Raw genomic sequence first — 24362 nt, 5'->3', positions numbered from 1 at the left:
CCTCATAAGAAGAATTCAAACAATGTAGAAAACTTGAGAATTCCTTTCTGCCCCGTCCTCCTTAGTCTTCTTTGCCCCCTCGCGCCTGCCCCATTCTCTGCGCTCAGCAGTGTCTCCAGCGTCTGTTCAAGTCGGAGACAGACAGGCAGTGATTGATGGCTGCGCAGCAGTCCGCAGTGAGGACGTACGTACTTACTCCGTCGTCCCCCAGGGATGGGTTCTTTGCATCTTTTAAGAAGTTATTATTTTACCAAGTTCAGAGTGGTGCAAAATTTTGCCTACCTGGCTTTACTTACTAAGCAAAAGCAATTTTTTAAAAAAAACATTTTTTTTCCTGAATGTAAAAAAACCCGTATACCAATTATAGAACATTTAGAAAGTGCAAAAAAGTATAAAAAGGGAAAAAAATTGTTATAATCTGCCCAACACAGCAACAACCATCTATCCACATATTTTGAGTCTTTTTATTAAATCTTTAAAAATTACATAATTTTGGGGGCCAGACCCACAGCTGAGTGGTTAAAGTTCTGCACCCTCTGCTTCACCAGGCAGAGTACTCAGGTTTGGATCCTGGGCAGGACCTACTTCACTCACCAGCCTTGCCGTGGAGGCATCCCACATACAAAGCAGAGGAAGATTGGCACAGATGTTAAGTCAGGGCAAATCTTCCTCACCAAAAAAATAAAATAAAAAAGATTTACATAATTTAGTATCTTGAATTTTTCCATTTGAAATCTAACACAAACATTTTACCTCTTTTGTTGTTGTTGAGGAAGATTGGCCCTGAGCTAACATCTTCCTCTATTTTGTATGTGAGTTGCTGCCATAGCGTGATTACTGACGAGTGGTGTAGGTCCACACCCAGGATCTGAACCATTGAACCCGGGCCGCTGAAGCAGAGCATGCTGAACTTAACCACTACACCATGGGGCTGGCCCCACATTTTACTTCTCTTTTTTTTTTTTTCAATTTTATTTTTTTCCTTTTTCTCCCCAAAGCCCCTCGGTACATAGTTATATATTCTTCATTGTGGTTCCTTCTAGTTGTGGCATGTGGGACGCTGCCTCGCCGTGGTTTGATGAGCAGTGCCGTGTCCACGCCCAGGATTTGAACCAACGAAACACTGGGCCGCCTGCAGTGGAGCGCGCGAACTTAACCACTCAGCCACCGGGCCAGCCCCCACATTTTACTTCTTAAACACTCTTTATAGTAATTTCCTTGAGTGCAAACTATATCATCCCAGGACTGACGCACTGTTCCCTTCTATTTGGTGTTGAATTTACATCCAATTTTCATATAAAACACTGTCATGAGCATCTCTGAGCATCAAACTTTGGCAAAGGCAGCTACAGTAGTTGGTGGTGTTATGGCAACTTTTAAATGTTTCCCCTGAATTTATTTGATGTATTATGAGATCTGAGCTGTCTTATAAAATGCATTTGTCTATAATACCTGTACTTTATTAAGAGATATTTGGTAGTGGGGAAACTTCTGTGTTCTGGGCTTTAGTTCCAAGTCACGACCGTGCAGGAGCTGGAGGTTGACCCACAGGAGCTTCAGGTCCCTCTGCACCGTGTGTCTGGTCTGTCTCTGGAACAACTACTTCAGAAGCTCTCTGTCTGCTTCCATTCACTGCGTTCCACCAAGAGCTAGCCACCAAGTGGTAATCACTGAGTCCCTCTAGGATTTCGTTTCCAGGGTAGATGCCAAAAACTGTCAGCAGATGTTCAGCCTTCATGCAGGCGCAAATCCAGGGCTCTGCTGCTCCAGCACTGAGATTGGTTGACAATATCCAAATCCAGGCTCAGGGCAAGGCCGAGTCTCGGTAGGACTTATCCAGGTGCCAGCCTCAGTGGCGGGCGCGTGGCCTTGCAGCTGGAGCACCTGGACCTGAAGATGGCTGCTGTCTCTCAGCTCAGGCAAGTGTTCCCCTCTCGTGGCCTCAGTTCCCTCTGTGTTAAATGGGATGATGGTGGAATTGGCCTCGTGGCTTTCTCATGAGCAGTCAGTGAGCTGAGGGGTGGAAAGCCTTTAGACCTGCCCGGAGCACAGAGGCCTGGCCTCAGCAAGTGCGACCCGCTGCCCTTCATCTCCTCGTGCTCCTTCTTGTCCCTGTCCTTGGACCATCAGCTCAGAAGCCACCAGCCAGTAGAACTGAGTTAAGTAGACTCTTTAGTTCATGAAAAATTTGATGTCAAAACGTATTACTGAACATCTCCTGCTAAGCAGTTATTTTAATCTGAAATTGCTCCACTGTAAAGAATTTTTCTACCTGATCAGTTTGTGCCTAATTGTTAATAACCATGGCAGCTGGCTTGCCTAGTCGTAAAGCGGGTAATTAGGGTATGCTTTGTGGTGGGATAGTCAGACTTTCTAAATGCCTGTGAGCAGCAGTTAGAAAGACGAATAGAAATAAAATTTGCCTCACTGAATTTTATCTTGTCTGCATTTTTTTTTAGGAATTATTTCATAAAGAAGCAGCAATGCACCATGGCAGCGGCCCTCAGAATGTCCAGCACCAGCTGCAGAGGTCCAGGGTCTTCACCAGCAGCGAAGGAGAGGAACAGCAGGCCCATCCAAATCCACCCCAGTCCCCCGCCACACCCTTCGCACCATCGGCGAGCCCGTCTGCACCCCAGTCACCCGGTTACCAAGTGCAGCAGCTGGTGAACAGGAGTCCGGTGGCTGGGCAGAACGTGAGCATCGCCCTTCAGAATGTTGGACCGGTGGTGGGAGGAAGCCCACAGATCACGCTCGCCCCTCTGCCGCTCCCCAGCCCCACCTCTCCAGGTTTTCAGTTCAGTGCCCAGCAGAGGCGGTTTGAGCATGGATCTCCGTCGTACATCCAGGTTACCTCGCCACTGTCCCAACAGGTGCAGACTCAGAGCCCCACCCAGCCCAGCCCTGGGCCGGGGCCGGGCCTGCAGAGCGTGCGGGCGGGCGCCCCTGGCCCCGGCCTGGGCCTTTGCAGCAGCAGCCCCACCGGGGGCTTTGTGGACGCCAGCGTGCTGGTGAGGCAGATCAGCTTGAGCCCCTCCAGTGGCGGGCACTTTGTGTTTCAGGAGGGCCCGGGCCTCGCCCAGATGGCTCAGGGAGCCCAGGTGCAGCTGCAGCATGCAGGGACTCCCATCTCAGTCAGAGAACGGAGACTCTCGCAGCTCCATGCGCAATCTGGGGGGACCGTCCACCACCTGGGACCCCAGAGCCCTGCGGCCTCGGGTGGGGCCGGCCTGCAGCCCCTGGCCAGCCCCAGCCACATCACCACGGCCAGCTTGCCACCCCAGATCAGCAGCATCATCCAGGGGCAGCTGATCCAGCAGCAGCAGGTGCTGCAGGGGCCGCCGCTGACCAGACCTCTGCTTCCCGGGGTCGGAGTCGGGGTTGGGGGGACTTCAGCATTTGGGATGATGTCCCCACCTCCCCCCACCAGCCCTTCCAGGACCACAGTGCCGCTGGGCCTCTCCAGCCTTCCTCTCACGTCTGCGGGGAGTGCGGGGGTGAGAAAGGCTCCCAAGAAGTTGGAGGAGATCCCCCCGGCCTCCCAGGAGCTGGCTGAGATGAGGAAGCAGTGCCTGGACTACCACTACAGAGAGATGGAGGCGCTGAAGGAGGCCTTCAAGGAGTATTTGATCGAACTGTTTTTCTTGCAACACCTTCAAGGGAACATGATGGATTTCTTAGCTTTTAAGAAGAAACATTATGCCCCGTTACAAGCTTATCTTAGGCAGAACGATTTGGACCCTGAGGAAGAGGAGGAGGAGCAGCAGTCTGAAGTTATTAGTGATGAGGTAAAAATTCTCGTCATGGAAATGGATGTCATGGCTTCTGCCACCACAAGTGAAATTCAGAGTAGCATCATCTTAAAGCGAGTGTTCTTGGTGTCTTTTACACCAAGTCGTTGTTGTAGTGACTGGATAGCTGTCTTAGAGATGTGCAGAGGCCCCCCTGTTTATGGAGGGTAGTTCAGGGGCCCTGCACGTAGCTGAGTCCGCTAGCACTTGCGTGCCGGCCACTCGCCCTTCCCTCTAACTGTCCCTCCAGTTCTTCCCATCGCTGGCCCAGGCTGCGCTGCTCGGAGTGGTGGCGCCCACAGGCCCCTGTGTAGTGCCAGCCGGCAGGCCTGGCCAGGATCGGAAGCTGAGAATCCTGAACACACACACGTTGGTGTTAGAGTCTCTAAGTTACAGGTCTACCTTAGACTCAAAATGTGTGAGGCACAACTGATGGAATTTAAGGGGGAAATTCTGAAACCCACAATTATAATGATGAGATTTTAGGATATCACAGAAAATAATAAATCTAGGAAATAAAATAATTATAAGGATATAGAACATGTGAACAACACAAATTAACAACATAAATTATCCTGTTTGACTATGTGTATGTGTACATATTTAGATATAAATGTGTGTCTGTGTGTAAAAACTTCCACTCAACAAAGTGAAATAATTCTTTTAAAAGATACGTGGACATTTTTTGTGAACTGACCGCAAAGGAGGCCTCAATAGAATTTTCAAGAGCCCCATTTGGACCGTCCTCTGTGTACAGTGAACAAAATTAGAAATCAATTATCTAGAAAATGTATTATGTTTGGAAACTAAGGAACTTCTAAGGAATTCTTGGGTGGAAGAGAACATCCTAAAGGAAATCATGGAATATTCTGAACTAAATGACAACTGGAGTGCTGTGTCCTCCAGACCTTGTGGGAGAAGGTGAAGCTCCGCTTAGAAAGTCGATTATGTGAGAAGCAAGAAGCGTGGAAGATAAGCATTCTGAAAGCTTTGCTGGTCAGACTAATGTTGGGTTAATTCTTCTGTTAACGTCACTTTGGAAGAATAGAAACAAGTTCTTATAGAATCTGACTAGCACCTCAGGAGTCCATATTTGACCGTCATTTCACAAGAGGATGCTGGGCTCTGCTCACATTTACTGAGACCCAGACTTCTCAGTGCATATTGCCTCCACGTCATGTTGTTCCCCTTCCAAGTGCCTGTGTGTTTTAAGTCCGCCCCACTAGCGCCAGCTCTCTTAGCCGACTTCGTCCAGCCGTAAGATATTCGGGGGCTGGCAAGTATCGAGTTCAACCAAATTATTTAAGTGGAATTAAGTAACTCTGCCCCGGGGTTATTTACTTGGAGAGTTGGTACAAGTCAAAACACGCTTTTCAAACCTTTGAGCAGTTATGTTTATATATTTTTTAAAAACTTTAAAAATCATTAAATCAAGTTTTCAGGAGATTTTCAGGAGTGCTTTAGAAGTCAGTCTGTAAACCTGTATTGAGGTATTAATGCTTTATTTTCTTCAGTATGTTTTTCTAATTTTGCTTCTCAATATAGTGGGATTTACCCTTGACACCTTTGAGTGATATATTTGTTGTCAATGTATCAGAAACTGTGAGTATCAAGAGAATGGTTCAGGGGCTGGCCCCGTGGCCGAGTGGTTGAGTTTGCGCACTCCGCTGCAGGTGGCCCAGTGTTTCATTGGTTCGAATCCTGGGTGTGGACATGGCACTGCTCATCAAACCACGCTGAGGCAGCGTCCCACATGCCACAACTAGAAGGACCCACAACGAAGAATACACAACTATGTACCAGGGAGCTTTGGGGAGAAAAAGGAAAAGAATAAAAATCTTAAAAAAAAAAAAGAGAATGGTTCATCTCTGTCCCTTTTAACCTTTTCAGTAAGGTAGACTACTCCATAACATTCCGTTTCAGTGTTTTAAAGTTGTGTGAGAAGACGTGTGAGAGGCTTCTCACCTTCCAAGAAGGAGCAAACTCGACTAACAGTTTATCTCCTTCAACTTCGGGTGACTTGGCCTCCAAATAAACTTCGGGCAGAGGCCTCAGCACGTCCCCTCAGCGTGGACACTAGTCAGAGGACCTCAGAGCTCAGTCTCCTCTTCCCCATCGTGGCATCGCTGGCCACGCCCCAGTGCGCTGAAATGCCTGACACTCCCACTTCCGCAGTATGGTTCTTCTGTGTAAGGTTAAAGGCTTCACTGCCTCCTAACGGAACTAGATTTCCTACTAAGGCCAAGACGTTTAGCCAAGGTCAGCTGTTTTAGGTATTTTGATTAGCAATAGCATTGCAGGTTCCTGGAAGAACGGGAAATGTTTGTACATTTCATTCAAGCTCGCTTGATTACAGAGTTAACTTGATTTTTTAAAAAATTTAATTGTGGTAAAATATACAGAACATAAAATTTACCATCTTATTTGACTTTTTAAAAGTCTTCATTTTTTCCAGGGTACTGAGAAATATTAAGGTTCAGTTTTTATTATGTATGATCACAATCTGACTTGTAGATGTGTTTAGCTGGATGGACCAGTTTCTTTTCTTGTGTCTCCCCTTGTGAGCTTTGAGTCAATTTAATTTAAGGATCTGTTCATTCGAATGCTCTGGACAAGGAGCAGATATTCCTCTTGAAAGACTCTCATTTGCTTAACTCTAAGAAGTGCGTTATCATGGAAATGTAGGTTAGCTTGTCCTTCTGTTCTGCTTTATCAGATCAAAATGTGTTTTTAAGAGATTGTACATTTTCTTTCTTTCTTTTCTTCTTTTTTTTTCTTTGCTCAGAAAAATTCACCCTGAGCTAACATCTGTGCCAATCTTCCTCTTTTTTTTAATGCTTGAGGAAGATTTGCCCTGACCTAACATCTCTGCCAATCTTCTTCTACTTTGTATGTGGGATGCCTCCACAGCGTGGCTGACGAGTGGTTAGGTCCATGCCTGGGATCTGAACCTGTGAACCCAGGCCGCCAAAGCAGAGCACGCTGAACTGAACTCCTACACCACAGGGCTGGCCCCTAGATTTTCAGAGCATGTGTGTGTCATTTGCCTTCTCTCCTCCCCCACATGTGTCCTCCCCAGTGGCCTGCAGTACTGGCGTCCCCTCCCTGCTGGGCTCAGGCCTGTGACTGTCCACTGGAGACATTTGTCCCACCTAACTTGTTACCTGCCGACAATTAAACGTGTCTTATTGAAATGGACTTAAACTGGAGTGAAAACAAAGCTTTTCAGTGCTGAGGCCCAGTTTCATGCTAACAGCGCCGAGTAACCATGTGCTCAACTGTGTTCACCTAGAATCACATGGCGGCAACCCAGTTATGTCCCCTCGCAGTGCGGTCCCACCGTCTGAGTGTGAGATGCTGGTATCGATCACTTTGAAACGTTTAAAAATGATTTCCCCTTTTGCCTCCTTTCCCTTCAAATATTTTCTCTCAGGTAAAGGTTGTGACGGGAAAGGATGGGCAGACTGGTACTCCTGTTGCTATAGCAACCCAGCTTCCTCCAAATGTTTCTGCTGCTTTTTCATCCCAGCAGCAACCATTTCAGGTACTTTTCGATGGTTCTAAAATGTTGTTTCATCCCAGATTTTCCTCACTCGGATTTGGGGATTTGGTGTTCTCTGGCAGAATCCAGATATTTTCTAAGAGCTTGTCCTTTGTAGTTGAAAGTACATATTGAGAAGACTTCATGAAGTCTCAAAGTTTTAATGCATGAATTATGTTATTTTTTTCCTACTGTTGTTGAAATTAGGAAGTATTTGTCTCTGGTTTATTGGCTAACATCTATCAACTTTTCAGCTGGAATGTTTTTCAGTTTTATTTGCTTTTCTGATACATTTGCTTTTTTATGCTTTTTGTATGATTGTGGCCTCTTTGTGATAGATTTTTCTCCTCTCTCTTCTCCCTTTCTTTGTCTGCTTTTTAAAAAAGAATAAAACTTTCTAAATTATTTCCTTGCTAGGGTGAGTTTATTTTGTTCTTTAGACATATTTTAGGGGATGAGTAGCAAAGAACAATGATTCTAGATTTCAGAATACAAGGAAGTACCTGAAAACCCCAGCTGTTACTATGTTCCTGTAAACTGAGAAGAAAGTACACAGAACATAAAAGGTACCATCTTAGCCATTTTTAAGCATGCGGTTCAGTGGCATTAAGTACGTTCACGTTGTTGAGCAACCATCACCACCATGCATCTCCAGAACTTTCCCAAACTGAAACTGTCTCCATTAAACAACAGCTCCCGATATCCCCCTCCCAGCCCCTGGCACCTGCCATTCGACTTTCCACCTCTGTGAATTTGACTCCTCTAGGTCCCCACGTAAGTGGGTTCATACAGTGTCAGGATTTTTTTTTTTGGTGAGAAAGATTGGCCCTGAGCTAACATCTGTGGCTGATCTTCCTCTATTGTGTTTTTTTGTGTGTGGGATGCCGCCCCCACGTGGCTTGATGAGTGGTGTGCAGGCCCGTGCCCAGGATCCAAAATGGTGACCCCTGGGCCACCAAAGTGGAGTGTGTGAACTTAATCAGCACACCACTGGGCCAGCCCGTCCTTTTAAAAAATGAATTTGTTCATTAGTTAATTAATTTATTACTATTTTGTGTGTGTGAGGAAGATTGTCCCTGAGCTAACATCTGTGCCCGTCTTTCTCTATTTTATATGTGGGATGCCACCACAGCGTGGCTTGATGAGCAATGTGTAGGTCCACGCCCAGGGTCCAAGCTGTGAACCCCGGGCGGCCAAAGCAGAGTGCACAAACCGAAGTACTACACCACTGGGCCGGCCCCCACTCTGTTCTAAGGCCTGGAATCATATTCCACTGTGTGGATAGACCACGCTTTGCTTATCCGTTTGGCCGTTGTGGACGTTTGGGCTGCTTCCACATTTCGGCTCTTGGGAATCACACTGCTGTGAACATGGGTGTGCAAGTATCTCTTCCAGACCCTGCTTCCAGTTCTTTTGGGTTTATCCCCAGAGGTGGAACTGCTGGATCCAACAACCCTCTGTTTAGTATCTTGACTAGTTGCCATACTGTCTTCTGTAGCGGCTGTACCATTTTATATTCCCACCAGCAGTGTACAAGGGTTCCAATTTCTTCACATCTTCACCAACATTTTCTTTTCTTTTTTTTAATTATCATAGCAACCATCCTAATGGGTGTGCTGTATACTTTTATAGAAAAATATGCACTGAATATATATGTACACACAGCTGAAGACGTTCACAGTTTTAATATTCAATCAACTAGCACCATTGATGGTACAGAATTGACTAGTGAGGGAGGGAGCATTTACGACACAGCTTTACTTCAAAGTGACAGGTGTGGCCTTGGCAGCACATGTAAAGTCCAGAGGAAGGGTCCTCCTGGAGGAGGCGGAAGGACAGGGGCCTCTCGTGAGCAGAGGTGGGGCCGTCTTGGGGGAAAGCCGCGCTCCATTTGTGCCCTGGGGGGTGCTGGGACCACACACGGACCACAGGCTGCTCAGCTCCCTTCTCACACCCGTGTTCTTAACAACTGAAACTGAGTTCAGTGTGAGTCTCAAACCCAGTGGCCGTGGGGAATGTGAATTTTCTTTAATTTTTGTAAATTGATTATTGTCTGTGGAAGCATTTAGGAAGCCCTGGTTTTCACCTTAATAAATATTTTGTCACCTCCTCTTTAGTGATCTGCATTGTAGCAGATACAAAAGAAATAGCATTCCGAAGTTTCTGCCCTTGAGTCTTCTTGGAACATGAGTTAGAAAATATTAGAAGGAGCACAGGACGGCGCAGAGTAAAGCGTGAAAGTGCTTTCAGCCAAGTGCCCAAGTGTGCGGGATACTCACTAGGCGCTTCCGTTGGCAGGAGTGAGACCTGCAACTCGTGTTTGTGATGGTCTCTCATCTCTCTCTTCCCGCCCTTTCCAGCCCCCCCTCATTCTGTTAGCCAGCCTCTCCGCCCCTTCCCTGCTCCTTTTCTTGTCATTCTTTTTTTTTTTTTTAAAGATTTTATTTTTTTCCTTTTTCTCCCCAAAGCCCCCGGTACATAGTTGTATATTCTTCGTTGTGGGTCCTTCTAGTTGTGGCATGTGGGACGCTGCCTCAGCGTGGTTTGATGAGCAGTGCCATGTCCACGCCCAGGATTCAAACCAACGAAACACTGGGCCGCCGGCAGTGGAGCGCGCGAACTTAACCACTCGGCCACGGGGCCAGCCCCTCTTGTCATTCTTTATTTCTGCTCGGTGCCTGGCCCCGCTGCATGCATTGTCATGTTTAGGCCTGGGAGCAGGGGTGAGACAGGAGGGGGCACAGAGGCTTCAGGCGCTTGGGATGGTCTTCTGGTGCTTGGCCGGAAGAGACAGTGTTAGTTTTACCTTTGAGGTTTATTTCTTCAATACCACCCTACCCAAAGAATAAGTACTAATTGTCGAGTTGAATCTGGTTGGTTAGAAAAAGGTTGATCACTAACTTGGAGTACTTATTCAGTGTGCTTTAGGTGGGAAGCAGCTAGATGATTGGGGTATAGGTAATAAAGATTAACTCAGTCTTTAAGGGAAACTCTATAAAAATGCAGCAGGCACAGACACAATGTTAAAATGAATGGGCAACCCCAGGTGTCGCATGGAAATACAGGGCCCTGAGGCAGTTTCACAAGTTCCAAGACAGAGTGGAGTCACCTAGTAGGTTTAATCAGAAAATAAAAATTAGGTGGTTAGAATATTTGAATTTTTAAAATAATGTTAAAAATTAAGATTGTCTTGGGGCCGACCCCTTGGCCTAGTGGTTAAGTATGTTGGCCTGGGTTCAGTTCCTGGGCACGGACCTACACCACTTGTAGGCAGCCATGCTGTGGTGGCAACCCACATACAAAATAGAGGAGGATTGACACACATGTTGACTCAGGACAAATCTTCCTCAGGCAAAAAGATGAAGATTGGCAAAAGATGTTAGCTTGGGATGAATCCTCCTAAGCAAAAAAAAAAAAAGGAAGATTGACTTTGTGATCCCCTTACTGAACAAATCAAAAGCTGAATACAGAGTTTTAAGTGATTTATCCAAGGACAGATGGATAGTTGGAGGAAAAGCCAGGATTTAAAACTAAATATCACCCTAGTCAAGGTGTGACCCTAAATATAACCTCAACAGGGTGTGACCCTAAATATCGCCCAGTCAGGGTATAAATCTAAATAGCATTTCAGTCAAGGTGTGAACCTAAAAAGCACCTCAGTCAGAGTGTGACCTAAATATCACTCCAGTCAGGAACTGAACCTAAATATCATGCCAGTGAGGATGTGACCCTAAATATCACCCCAGTCAGGATCTAAACCTAAATATCACTCAGTCAGTATCTGGTTCTAAATATCACCTGCTTTAAGGTGTGAACCTAAGAATCACATTAGTCAGGGTATGAACCTAAACATCATTCCAGTCAGGGTAGATCTCTAAATATCACCTAGTCAGTGTGTGACCCTAAGTATCACCCCAGTGAGAATGTGACCCTATGTTTCACCCCAGTTAGGGTGTGAACCACTGTAAACCTAGATATCATCCCAGGCAGGGAGTCACCCTAAATATCACCTTGGTCAGACCGTTAACCCTAAATATCACTTCAGTCAGGGTATGACCCTAAATATCACCCCGATTAGGATGTGGACCTAAATATCACTCCCCTTAGATTCTAAACCTAAATATTGCCTCAGCCAGGATCTGACTCTAAATATCACTTTGGTCAAGGTTTGACTCTAAAAATCACCTCAGTCAGGATATGACCTAAATATGACTCCAGTCAAGGTGGGACTCTAAATATCACCTAGTCAGGGGGTGACCCTAAATAATACCCCTAGTAGGGTGTTAATCTAAATATCTCTCCAGTCAAGATCTGAACCTAAATATGACTCTTGTCAGGATGTGAACCTAAAATTACCTCAGTCAGGCTGTTAACCCTAAAAATCACCTCCGTCAGCACGTGAACCTAAATATCCCATCAGAGTGTGACCCTAAATATCACCCCAGTTATTTTGGAACCTAAATATCACTCTATTCAAGGTGGGACTCTAAATATCATCTAGTCGGGGTGTGACCCTAAGTATCACCCCTCTCAAGATGTGACCATGAAAAGACCTCCATTCAGAGTGCACCCCTAAATCTTTCCACAGTTAGGGTGTGAACCTAAATATCACTTCCATTAGATTCTAAACAAAAATATTGCCTAGTTAGGATCTGACTCTGAATATCACCTCAATCAAAATGTGAATCTAAAAATCACCTCAGTCAGTTTGTGAACCTAACTATCCCTCCAGTCAGAATGTGAACCTGAATATCACTCCAAAGTGGGACTCGAAATATCACCTACTCAGAGTGTGACACTAAATATAATCATAGTCAGGGTGTGATCCTAAATGTCACCCCAGTCAGGATGTTGACCCTAAAAATCACTGCTGTCAGGGTGTGATTCTAAATAAGATCCCAGTCACACTGTGACCTTGAATATCACCTCAGTTAGGATAGAACCTAAGTATTGCTCCCATCAGATTCTAAACCTAAATATGCCTCAGTCAGGATATGATCCTAAATACCACCTCAGTCAAGGTGTGAACCTAAAAATCACCTCAATCATGGTGTGACTCTAAATTTCACTCTAGTTAGGGTGTCCAGCACCCTAACCTAAAGATCACTCCAGGCAGGTAGTGGCCCAAAATGTCACGCAAGTTCAGGTATAAACCTAAAAATCACCTCAGTCAGAATCAGACCCTGAATATCACATCAGTCAGGCTGTCAGCCCTAAAAATCACTTCAGTCAGGGTGTGACCCTAAATATTACCACAGTCAGCATGTGACCTTAAATATCACTCCTAGCAGACTATAAACCTAAATATCACCTTGTCGTGAGCTGACCCTAACTATCACTTTGATCTAGGTGTGAACCTAAAAGTCACCCCAATCACAGTGTGAACCTAAACATTAAACAGTGTGAACATAAATCTCCTAAATGTCACTCCAGTCAGAATGTGACCCTAAATATCACCCCAGTTAGGGAGTGAATCTAAACATCACCCCTAGCAGATTCTGAGCCTAAATATCGCCTCAGTCAGGATCTGACCCTAAATTCACCCCAGTCAGGATATTGATCCTAAAAGTCACTCCAGTCAGGGTGTGACCCTGATGCCACCCAGCTAGGGTGTGGATCTACATATCACTCCCATCAGACTCAGAACCTAAATATCGGTAGTCAGGATCTGACCCTAAAATTCACGTCGGTCAAAGTGTGAACCTAAAAATCACCTCAGTCGGGGTAGGAAGCACGATATCACTCTAGTCAGAATGTGAACCTGAATAGCACCTCAGTCAGGATCTGACCCTATCACTCTAGTCAAGGTGTGACCCTAAACATCACCTCAGTCAGGGTGTGACCCTGAATAACACCTACCATCCAGTTTTCTGGTGTGTATAATAGCCTGATTTTCCTTTGTCAGCTAAGGGAGCTGGCTGTGTAAATATGTTTGTGTGTTTTCAAGGAATTCTATGCTAAACAAAGTTTAAATCTTACTGGACTATCTGGATAAATTTATGTGCCCTTTTATATATTTTTAAAATTTGGAAATGTCTGCACACAACTTTTATAATATTCTAAACGAATCTAAAAGAAAAGATTTTATAATACTTCTGAAGAAACGTTGCAGCGCCACTATTACATATGTGGCTATAACTTTATATTTATTAGCTCGGTGGGATACTGTGAACAGAAGTTTCTTTCATTAGCATTTCAATCTAAGAAAAAATATATTTGGTAGAATAATCTGAGATCTTACATTCTAAGAAGCTTTGTGTATTTCTTGAAGGTGTTGAAGTATAACCTTGTCCTACATTTACAATGATATTGTAGATGTGATCTCTTTTATCATTTTTTGTATAGATATAAAATGTGTGTAATATGTTAATCGTTACCAAAAGTTTTACATGCTTTAAATGTTTTATTTTCCAATATTTGAGGTTTTCTAGACATCTTTAATTATGACCAAGACATACTTTGTATGATTTAGATTTTTAAAAATTGGCTTAAGCTTATTTTATGGCGTGCACTGCGGTCTGTCTTAGTGAGTGTCCGACGTGTCCTTCAGACGCCTGTGTGTTCTGCTGTTGTTGGGTGGGGCATTCTTTAAACACCAAGCAGGCCTAGTGGGCGATCGTGCTGTGGGGTCCTGTGTGTTGTCCGATTCTCTCTCCGCCTCTTCTGTTGAGCAGTGAGAGGAACGTGGTCGTCTCCAGCTACAGTTGCGGACTTGTCTGTCTCTCCTTTCAGGTCTCTTGGTTTTTGCTTGATGTGTGTTATCGCTCTGTTATTCAGTCCATACACCTTCAGGACTGTTACGTCTTCTTGTGAGCTGACCCTTTGATTATTATGCGTAATGTTGAGGATAAAACTCACTGTTTTCCTTTACTCTCACACTTCACTTCTGGCCACCAAATATGTGGCGTTTTCTCACACTGATCAGTTCTCTGACACCAGCTAGGTGTCCTACAATTCAATTCAATTTCACACTATCTGCCTGGAGGCAGTGTCAGACCCCATGGTTTAAGGGCTCAGTCCCACAAGACTGCCACATTTCAGACGCCAATCGCAAGTCTCAGGTTGTCCCCAGTACTTCTGACCGATGAGCTCTAAATGGGGGTCCCCGTTTTAGCTGTGTGCACACGGCGCTGCCCAGCTCCACACCTAGGGTTCCCCCCCTTGGGGCAAAGCCATGAGAGAAAGTGGGAAAGAAAACCTGGAAACTCACCTTTACGTGGTTTGCTTCTCTAAGTTTTAAATCTCCACAATCCTCTTGCTTTTGTTTACTTTTCAGAGTGTTTGCTTTTTCTGGTTTAACCAAAGTTTTCAGTTGTAATTGGTGGGAAAGGTAGGCTATAATGGGCTAGTACCATCTTGGCCCTATTTTGTGTTGAATATTAGAGTACATCTGATTTTACTGTAATTCTAAGAATAGTTGGAAAGAATTGGAAATGGATTCTATTCTGAAGTCAAGACAGGTTAAAAATAATTGTATTTAGTTATCAATACTAGACAGCAGGTTTTGACAGAACGTGTACTGGGTTAGGAGTCAGGATAGCTAAATATTTTCTGAAACTTTTTACTAATTAGTGATGAGATACTGGATAAGTTACAGCTTTTCTCTGTGCTGCTGTTTTCTTCTCTGTAAGAAAGAGACAATAGTAACTTCCTCCGTTAAGTTGTAATCCCGTGAGGGTGGAACATCAGTGTGGCAGTGTCACCAGAGGTGCACCGAGAGGCATGGACCCCGGTTCTTTGCAGGCGGCGCTGACAGACTACAGCAGAGCCGCAAGGGGGAATCTCAGGGTGACAGCTTTAGGGAAGTGAAAGGCCACTCACGGGTTCTTGCTCAGTCTCCTAGTCTAAACAAGTGATGCAAGGATTGGACCGTAATCTGATCTGTGACTCCATCTGGTGCAGATGGTCCTGCTCCTGCCTTTCAGGAAAACCAGATCCATCAGCAAATAGCAGAGTCGAGGAAAACAGGCCTGTGGTCAGTGAGGCGGCTGCCAAAACTGCAGGAGGCGCCGCGCCCCAGATCGCACTGGGACCGTCTGCTGGGGGAAGTGCAGTGGATGGCCACCGACTTCGCCCAGGAGAGGAGGTGGAAGGTGGCCGCTGCCAAGAAGGTAGGTTTGAACAGTAAACTTCGTGGAAATTCTAGTATTTAAGAGAACTCAAGAAGTCATTGTATTAGGTAATAGATTTCTAAATTAAATATTGCTTATTTAATGTTGATTTTTTCATTACTAACTCTAAGACTTTCCCTGACTCTATAGTTTATACCCTTTCATTTACTTTATAGCATCCATTGGGTGCCTGCGTGGCGTGAGGCTGTGTCTAGAGGTGTTAAGGAGCGGACCAACGCGGGGGAGCCCCGTCCTTGCCTCTCACAGTGTCTCTCGGAAGACAGGGTGTCTGTAAACAGGTGACCAGAACACATGCTGGACACAGACAGAGGCCACAGAAGGGGTAGAAATAGAGAGTGTGGGAGACCAGAGGAGCAAAGATCGCCTCTGCCTGCGAGGCTACAAGGATGACTTTTGACCAGGGGTTTAAAGAACTTCTGGGACGAGAAATAGCAGAACATTCCATATGATATAAAGGAAGACTTGTTTCCCCAAAGCCCACAGAGTGTGTTTGGGGAATATAAAGGGACTCATTTTGGCAGGGTCACGGGGCACGTGCAGGTGAGGCTAGACAGACGGACCGGGTCAGGACGTGGGGGACCTGGGATGGCCGGGACAGGAATACAGATTGTGTGTGGTATCTCCCGGGGGCCCTTGAGCACAGGCAGACCAGAAGGTGACAGTGCAGGGCGAGAGCTTCGTGAGGAGCTGGGCTGAAGTGCGCCAAGACCAGAGTGTCAGAGACGGGCCTTCCAGGAAGCCCCAGTGACGGTGAGCGGCGGCACGGCTGCAGGAGTGGGGCGCTCCTCAGAGACAGTGGGACTGGAGGGTGGGCCTTTGGGGACGGTTTCCTTGGGGTAGGTTGAGTAAGAGGGGCTCAGTGCTATGTAGTCGTAGCTTGAAAGGCTGACAGCTTCTTTATCTGACGAGCGCATTGCCAGCAGGTAGGGAATGACCGGGAGGTCGCCATAAATGCAGGTGGACTTGGGAAGCAGGCGGGGCTGGGGAGAGACTGAGAACCCCCCCCCCCCCCCACCAGGGTGTGTCTGGTGAGGCCCAGGAGTAGATGCGACCCACAACCGAGAGAGGAAGGGACTCGGGCCTTCACCAGCGGGAGAAGCCTTCCCAGCGTGTCTTCTCTTACGGCCTGACAGCTCGTCGAGCTTTTCTACTCGTGGACTCTTTCATACCAACGGGCGTTTCAGCTGATCTGACTTGAGAAGGATTAATCTTTGAATGATTGTTGAGTAGAAGGCTCTGTGACGATGGTAGTTCATACTTCATCTTGACTTTGTTGGTCATTAACATAAAAGTCTTCGGCTGATAATAAAGGGATATTTTTTTCTAGGAGAATATCCACCTCACTTTTTAATATTGATTATCATTAGAATTGTCCATGAGCAGTAGAAGAAATGAATACTAAAATTGGAAAGAGTGGACTCTCTTTGGAATTCTGCCCTGCTAAATATGTGTATCTAGTAAAAAAGAAGTCTCCATATTCCCTGTGTGTTTAGAGACCCTCACTGTTGATGTGATGATAATTTCCGATGGTCAGGACTGTGGCTCAGTACCGTGAAGAGAGGAGGCGCCATGAAGGGAGAGCCGAGAAGGAAGAACAGAACAAGTTGAGGTGAGCTGCTGCCTCGATTGCCAGAGAAATGGAATATTTCTGGTCTAATATTGAACAGGTAAACACTGTTTTCCTCTGCCGTTTTTCTCTCAAATTTTAACTTGGAAACTAATGATTTTATGTTTTAATTCATGGTTTTCTTCTTTTAGGTAGTATAAATTAAACTGCAAATTGAATTTCAAGAGAAACAAAAAAAGGCACTATTTGAATAAACATCCAAAAAGAGGTAACTGATTGAGATATTGTGTACTTGTTCAGAAAAGCATTCTGTGGTTTTTATGTTATCAGTGGCAACACACTTTCAAGGTGAGCTGTTAGAATCCGTCTGCATGCCTGGGCTGCGGCTCATGAGATGGAAGCCTTGTCAACATTATGAGCTATACTTTGTAGAAGAGGACTCCAGGGTGTTTGAAGGGAGCGCTCAACTTGAAAACGGGAGTGTTGTGGTAAGTGTTTTAATTATGATGTTACAATTGTAGTCTCTGCTTTCAGTGACAGAGGTTTCAAAGCAATATCATCCTTTGTGGGACAACCCCAATCACTTAGTCCTCTGGTCTGCCCTCCAGAGGGCATATCCAGCTATGATCTCTGGAACCACCTGGAAAGAGTCGATTTTAAAAATAGATTTTCCTAGGATTACTTAAAATCAAAACACCCTGTGTGGCCATACTCTTGGTTTGTCCATCCTAGAATTTGTGCCAGCCAGTGACGATGAGGTGTGTAGCCTGTGGCAGGTCTGATCAGTGTAAGGGCATCATGTTGGTTCACACCATATCTACAATTCAAAAATCCCCAAAGCTCTAAAAACGGAACTATTTTCCCCAGTGCAGCATGGACTCCCACAGCAAAACCTGGCCGAGACGGGCTGGTTCACTCATCCTGCTCAGTGTGTGTTTGGGTATTGGCTGGAGGTGCTTCCAGGCTCCGCTGGGGGTCTTATGAATATTTTAACCATGATGATTTTATTACCTTACTAAAATCTGAAATAGAATTCCAAACCCTATGTGACCCTGAGGATTTTGGATAAGGGATTGTGTACCTACACTATAAATAAACCATGTTGTTTACATTTATTGGTATCTGAACAGTGGCTTATCAAATGTGGGCGTGTCCTCTAGCTGTGACTGGGGATGAGAAACCTCCTGCGGGGGCTTTCCTGGGGGCTCCACGTTGAGGAGCGGGTGAAGATTCTTTTTTCTCATATAATATTTTTGAATTGGTTTTGGATAAGTAGTGCACTCACGTGGTTCTCTTCCTTCTATATGCCCTCCCCAGGCCACTGCTGCCACTCGTTTCTCATGTGTCTTCCAGGAGTATTAGCAAGTTTAGTGGACTTGATGTTTTCTTCATTTACGGGAAAAGTTAGGTGCTGTAATGGGTTTTCCGAATTTGAAAATGTATATTCTTTTTACCTGTCAAGAGTATTTCATGCTTTCTTCTTAGTGATAATACTTGGTTTCCCATTTTGAACTAAGACTTCCCTTCAGGAAAGCAGAAGAAAGCGAGCACACCTGTCAGGGACGCAGGGGGGCGGTCGTGTTCAGAGATGTCTGCTCTCAGAGATGTTTGTTTTGTTTGTTCAGCTGTCGAGTGTCCAGTGCATTCTTCCCAGAATCCTTAAGTAAAGAGAAGGAATGTCTAAGGTTCAGTTCAAGTGTTAAGTATCATATGTTAAGTGGCAGTGAAAGAAAAAAATGTTATTTTTTTCTTGCCAATTAGTGGGTAAAATTTTCAGACAAAATATGATATTATGTGAAATATAATTTTAGTTAAAATGCAGTAATCTTACTGTTTGGAAGTAGACTATATTCTGTTCATCAAAGCAGTATGATGATTAATCTCATGTCAGAAAATAAAAATTAGGACGTCCCTTTTCTTTTTTTCTAGTTGCGTCTCGCGTGCCTGGTATTGGATTGGTTACCATCTTGCTTCATGGCACCCTCTCACCTTGGTCTGTGCCAGGCCCTCTTTCCTTCATCTCTTTGTTTCTGTGACGTAATTGTCTCCTGTGAATCCACCAGCGAGCATGACGACAGGAGCCAGGACCCACGCGGCGCGGGCCTCTGTCTTCCTGCCCCACTGCCCTCCTGAGGCAGCCACCTTCCGGGTCTCGGCACCCTCTTTCCCGGCGCCTTTCTCTCCTGCAGTTTCATGAGAGCCTCTTGTTTTTCCAAAGAGTGTCTGTATGTTTTCTAGCTGCCTTTGTGGAATACTTTCTCCTTTGCTCGCTGACTGGCCATGACTCCTCCAAAGAGTGTCCAGGTTCTGTGTGTGGAGGGGTCAGCTCCTGGGGTTGCCGTCTCTCCTTGTGCCAGTTCCACGTCGCCATGACATTTAGCCTCATGAGAAGTCTCGGTATCCATGAGGGCAGGCCCCTCCGTGCTGTTCTTCCTCAGAGGGCTTGGCCCTTGGTGCTTGACCCTTTATTCTTATATGTATGTATTTTACAATCCGTTCCTGCATGAAATTCCATGAAAACTCCTGGTGGGATTTTGATGGAAATTGCAATGAACTCTTGGATAGGTTTGGGGAGAATTGACAGCTTCATCATAAAAATGTTTCTGTTTCTGACCGTGGTGTGGCTAAACATTTATTTACATCTTTTTAACGTCTCTTGATAACTTTTTAAAATTTTACCCATGGAAGTTTGGCACATCTTTTGTTAGGGCTATTCCCTAGAGACTTCATATTCTTTGATGCTATTGCAAATGATGTGTTGTTGTTGTTTTTTTTTAAATAAAGTCAGATTTATTGAGGTACAATTTACAAACAGTAAAGTGCACCCAATTTAGTGTACGGTGCTGTGAGTTTTGACCATACATACCACCATATCGCCATCACCACGTCCAGGGAGGAGCAGGTCCACCACCCTACAGCTCCCTCAGTACTCTGTCGGCAGCCTCCTCGCTCCCACAGCCTCTGGCGGCCCTGGGCACTTTCTGGGCCTTGTGTTTGTCCTCACAGGATGACACGTCGATGGGATGGTGGCCGGGGGCCTGGCTTCGCTCGTCCAGCTCAGTGTATTTGGGACTCGTCCCCGTTGCAGTGTTCGTCTCTTCTTCTTGATCAGTGGCGTTCCACCGCGCAGACGCCTCAGAGTCTGTTTATCGCTCACCAGTTGAAGGACAGCGGTTGTTTGCGGATCCTGATGTTTTTGATGTTTGTGGATCCTTATTCACAGGGCATTTACCATGAATGGATGTTTTTGGTCAGATGCTTTTTCTGCATCTGTTGAGAGGATCGCCTGGTTTTTCAACTTTAGTTTGTTGATAAGATGAATTACATTGATACTTAGATTATATTAATATCTCGAATTTTAAGTGTCGATTGTTACAGATATGCTTGTGCTTTCTCTCCTATTTTTCCCCGAAGTATTTAATCGCTCTCAATTCTTATACTTAGAGAATCTCCTGGATTTGCTCCTCCAGTTATGTTAGTGTATCCTCCAGAAATTCTTTCCATTCTGCGTCTCTTTGTGGCAGACGTCCTGAAGAATGGTGTGCAGGCCTCTGGCACTGCCCTGACTTTGCCCCCAGAGCATGTGCACTTGTGTCTGAGGCCCCGGCCAGCGGCCTGCAGCGAGGAGCCCAGCCTTCATTGTTCCAGGGCCACGTCGAGGAGGAGCAGGCGGGGCTTCCTCTCCTTCCACGGTCGTGCCGGCTGCCCTTCCCCAGCTGCAGCCACGACATTTATCCCCTCCCCGCCCCGGCCCCACACAGCCCCATCCCAAGGCTCCTCGTTGTTTTCCCCTGTTGTTCCTCAGTCTTGTGATTTCTTAAATTTCTTGTCTAGTCTCTAGGGTCGATGTGTTAAACAGAGGTGACCTCTCAGGAGCCCTTCTTCATATTAAATAACCAACATGTAAGTTGTGTAGCTGCTTAGTAAATACATTACTAAGTAAAAATTTAGTAAATAGTTTGTCGAGTGTTTACCTAAAATGAAAATGGAATCGTTTCTTTTCATTATGTGTATTGGCTCACATGCTCAGTTTGGAGAAAAATCCTAGATTATTTTTGGATTTCTATTACTGATAGTTGTATCTGGGGCTTCAAAGAAGGAAGCAAACTGCGGGGCTGGCACAGTTGGAAATTACAACTCTTCTTCTTGAGCAGCTGGGGTGAAATCACCATTCTAGGACATTGATCTGCAGTGATGTGCAGGAGCAGGCCGAGGGTGGAGAGCCTGCGGGGCGTCGGCCGCTGTCCCGCAGACGGAGTGGGTGTGATGACGCTGCGATGAGGACGGAGGGTCAGCGCTGAATGGCCTTCCCGAGGAGAGACCGAGCGATCTGGTGGAATATCGCTGACGGTGACCGGGGTGCAGAGATGCTTTTCAGAATCTTCGTTTCCTGTTAAATTGCATTGATAACTTGTTGTTTCTTGATGTAGGTGAGAGAAAGTGCTTCTAGTTCATTAAAAAATCTTTTTTTTAAAACAAAAAATGAAATAATTTTGTTTTCTGAAAAATAACTTGTTTCAATTAGTTCATTTTAATGCATTTGAAATCTGCTTCCAAGGAGCAGGTGTCAATCTTTCCTGATAACAACCGTTTCAAATTCTTGCCCAGACTTTCAACCTTAGGATAGAAGCATATAATCTGAAAATATGACTTTCTTTTTAAAGTAAAGAATAACCACCTGAAAGCAGTGCTTCCGGGAATGTGTTGCGTGTGGACCTCCAGCCCCGTGGAGCTCTCTCTGTCCTCCCCGTGGAGTGTCCTCCTCGATCCTGCTTCTGACTCTCAGAACACCCTATGTGAGGATTATTAAGAAAAATCGCTGTTAAGCGGGGGTTTAATTGTGTCTGTTGGACATGATTTTCATTTCAGTGGAAGATGAAGAGGAAACAATTGAAGAAGCAGAAATGGAAGAAGGAACAGAAATGATCAGGCGAGCTGTTCCCCTGGGCGCGGGAAGGTCAGTGGTCTCTCGTCTGACTTTTCGTTTTCATTTCGTGTCGAGTCTGTCGGAGCCCTGCTCCCCGTCATGAAGCGAGGTTCTCTCCTGACGAAGCCTCCGTCACAGAGACGGCAGGTTCAGAGTGTCGGAGAAAAGTGCAGTGAAATGGGTAACATGTCACAGCACCTAACCAATAGTTTTAGTTTGAAATTTTGTTACTGGTTCTTTTAAATAGAAGACACAAAATTCTTAGAATTAGCCTGAGACGTGGCCTGGTGCTTGGAATTTCAGTAATTACTTGAAGAACTGGATTGAGTTAAACTGAACCTACCATGAAAATTGAAGATGGCCTTCTTTAAATAAAGCCATGTTAGAAGGAATCCGAAATGCTCCACCATATTCCTGGGAATAGGAAAAACATCATCTATTTAATTACTATTAATCGTAACTACAAGCTCTGGGAGGTTGTTAACAAAATACTTCTTTTATGTTTGTACTGAGAAATTTACTTATGCATTATTAACTTATTGACAAATGTTTTTTGAGAGGCTGCTACCAGAGATCCAAATTCTTATCAGTTTCCCACTGTATTTCTCTCTTTATTCCCACAGGCATAGCAAACTCAAAATCCTGCTTTGCTCCCCAGCTTGGGGAATGCTACAACCCTCATTCATTCATTCATCTGTTCATACATTCAGCATAAAATGTTCCCTGAGTGCTCACCGGGTGTCCGGTCTGATGACCGCAGCGTATACGGCACTGCATAGAAGAGACTCGCCTCACCTGGTAGGGTCCAGGAGGCGTTAAACACGGTACATGAACGACAAACACATCGTCATGAGTTGTAGTGGGGGAGAAGATGATATTTAAACTGACGCCCCATGAGGCCAGGAGTGGGGGGACGAGCCCCATAAAGACCCAGGGCATGGCGTGTTTGCAGCGGCTTCACTGTGCGTGTCAGACCCTGAAGGACACTGTCAGGGGTGTGAGTGTAACCTGAGTGCACTGGGGAAATGGCAAAGGGTTTAAGGGAGTGACTGGGTTTGATTCGTATTTTTAAGAGACTGTCCTTGCTGCTGGGTGGAGTGGAATACAGGGCACGCCAGAGGAGATGGGGCTGCTTGGAGGCTCAGGGGACTGTGGTTTGAACCGACAGGGGGAGTTGGCTGGGGGCGGGGGCGGCGCCACTGTGGAGAAATTGCTGGAGTGGAGTTGTGGGCTCGGAAACAGCCTGGGGCAGGGCGAGAGGGGGAGTGAGTTTTCTGGCTAGACAACTGGGGTGGATGGTCAGTCCTTGACTCAGATGGGAGGATGGGGGTCACAGGCTGGGAAGAGACTTGTCCAGGAGTTGGTTTTAGCGTATATGAAGTTTGTGATATCTGTGGGGCATCCTGTTGTCGATACCAAGGGGGCAGTTACATATACCAGGCTGGAGGCCACAGGAGGAGAGAGGCCAGGACTTGAGCCAGACCTGGGGGGTGGCCAGCAGAGGGATGGCGTCAACCATGGAGTGCGCGCGCTCCCCCAGGGAGAGAGTGTACATGGAAAAGCTGAGGTTCCCACATCTCGAGGGAAAGGAGCCGGCAGAGCTGATGGAGAGAGAAGACGGTGTGGGGAAGGGCCCCAGAGTGTGGTCCTGTAGGGGTCGGTGATCCTGGCCAGCACCCAGTGGGGAGCTCTTTACGCTCCTTGCCTCATTCTGCCTCCCAAGCTCCTCAGGGCCTGTTTCGCAGCTGGGGAGACATGGGGCTTTAGGAGACACTTGTCAGCCACCTGTTGGCTTGCCCCTTGGTGCCAAGGCAGGGCCTTACTGTGCCGATGCTGTCAAACCTGAGCGCATGGAGGGCTCCTTAGCTGCTTCCGCTTTCTTTGTCCTCTGAGACCACCATTCCGCTGCCTTGCTCACTCAACCTGTGTCTGTCCCCTCTGCCCAGCGCAGAGCTGGTCCAGCATTATCATCACGGCACCTGGCTGAGCCCAGCTGTCCCGCAAGCCTGTCCACCTGACTGAGTGCCCGAGCCGCCCTGTGCAGGTGCAGACTGACTCCACGTGGTTTTAGCCCAGATCCCCGCAGGCTGCGCTTTCTTGCTCTTCCCGGTGTTTTGGATGTCACTCTCCAAGAAGATTCTGCTGCACTTTCTCCTGTCTCTCGACCCCACTGTCCTCTCCTTTCTCCATCGCTCTCATGTTGGGATGCTGGTCCTGCCTCTCCCTTGTGGGGCACAGAAGCACTCACGCTGAGCCTGGTGTTATCTCCCCGACACCTGTGGGTGCCTGCCCAGCCCGTGTGCCCAGTCCCACCCTGCGGGCTCTGCCCCCTGGCCCCTCTCGACTTCTCAGAGCTGCGCTTCTGAACCGATGCTCTCTCTCCACATCGTCGGTTTTTCTCTCC

At 46.2% G+C, this 24362-nt stretch overlaps 1 protein-coding gene and 1 long non-coding RNA gene across 2 annotated transcripts; both read left to right on the top strand.

Annotated features, from left to right (window-relative positions):
• The first annotated feature begins 1109 nt into the window (after nt 1-1109).
• Nucleotides 1110-5487, top strand: LOC124226030 (E1A-binding protein p400-like). The gene is made up of 2 exons (XM_046638816.1): nt 1110-1919; nt 2460-5487. The coding sequence occupies exon 2, from the start codon at nt 2484-2486 to the stop codon at nt 3960-3962; it is 1479 nt and encodes a 492-aa protein (XP_046494772.1). The 5' UTR covers nt 1110-1919; nt 2460-2483; the 3' UTR covers nt 3963-5487.
• An 11965-nt stretch (nt 5488-17452) lies between these two features.
• Nucleotides 17453-22901, top strand: LOC124226162 (uncharacterized). Its single transcript, XR_006885215.1, has 3 exons — nt 17453-17519; nt 21901-21988; nt 22582-22901. It is a non-coding gene; the product is annotated as an uncharacterized LOC124226162 (long non-coding RNA).
• The last annotated feature ends 1461 nt before the right edge of the window (nt 22902-24362 follow it).

The sequence above is a fragment of the Equus quagga genome, chromosome 15 (assembly GCF_021613505.1).
Source record: "Equus quagga isolate Etosha38 chromosome 15, UCLA_HA_Equagga_1.0, whole genome shotgun sequence".
NCBI classification, from domain to species: Eukaryota; Metazoa; Chordata; class Mammalia; order Perissodactyla; family Equidae; genus Equus; species Equus quagga.
The sequence above is the reverse complement of the archived record's forward strand: the minus strand, read 5'-3'. Positions and strand labels throughout refer to the sequence as shown.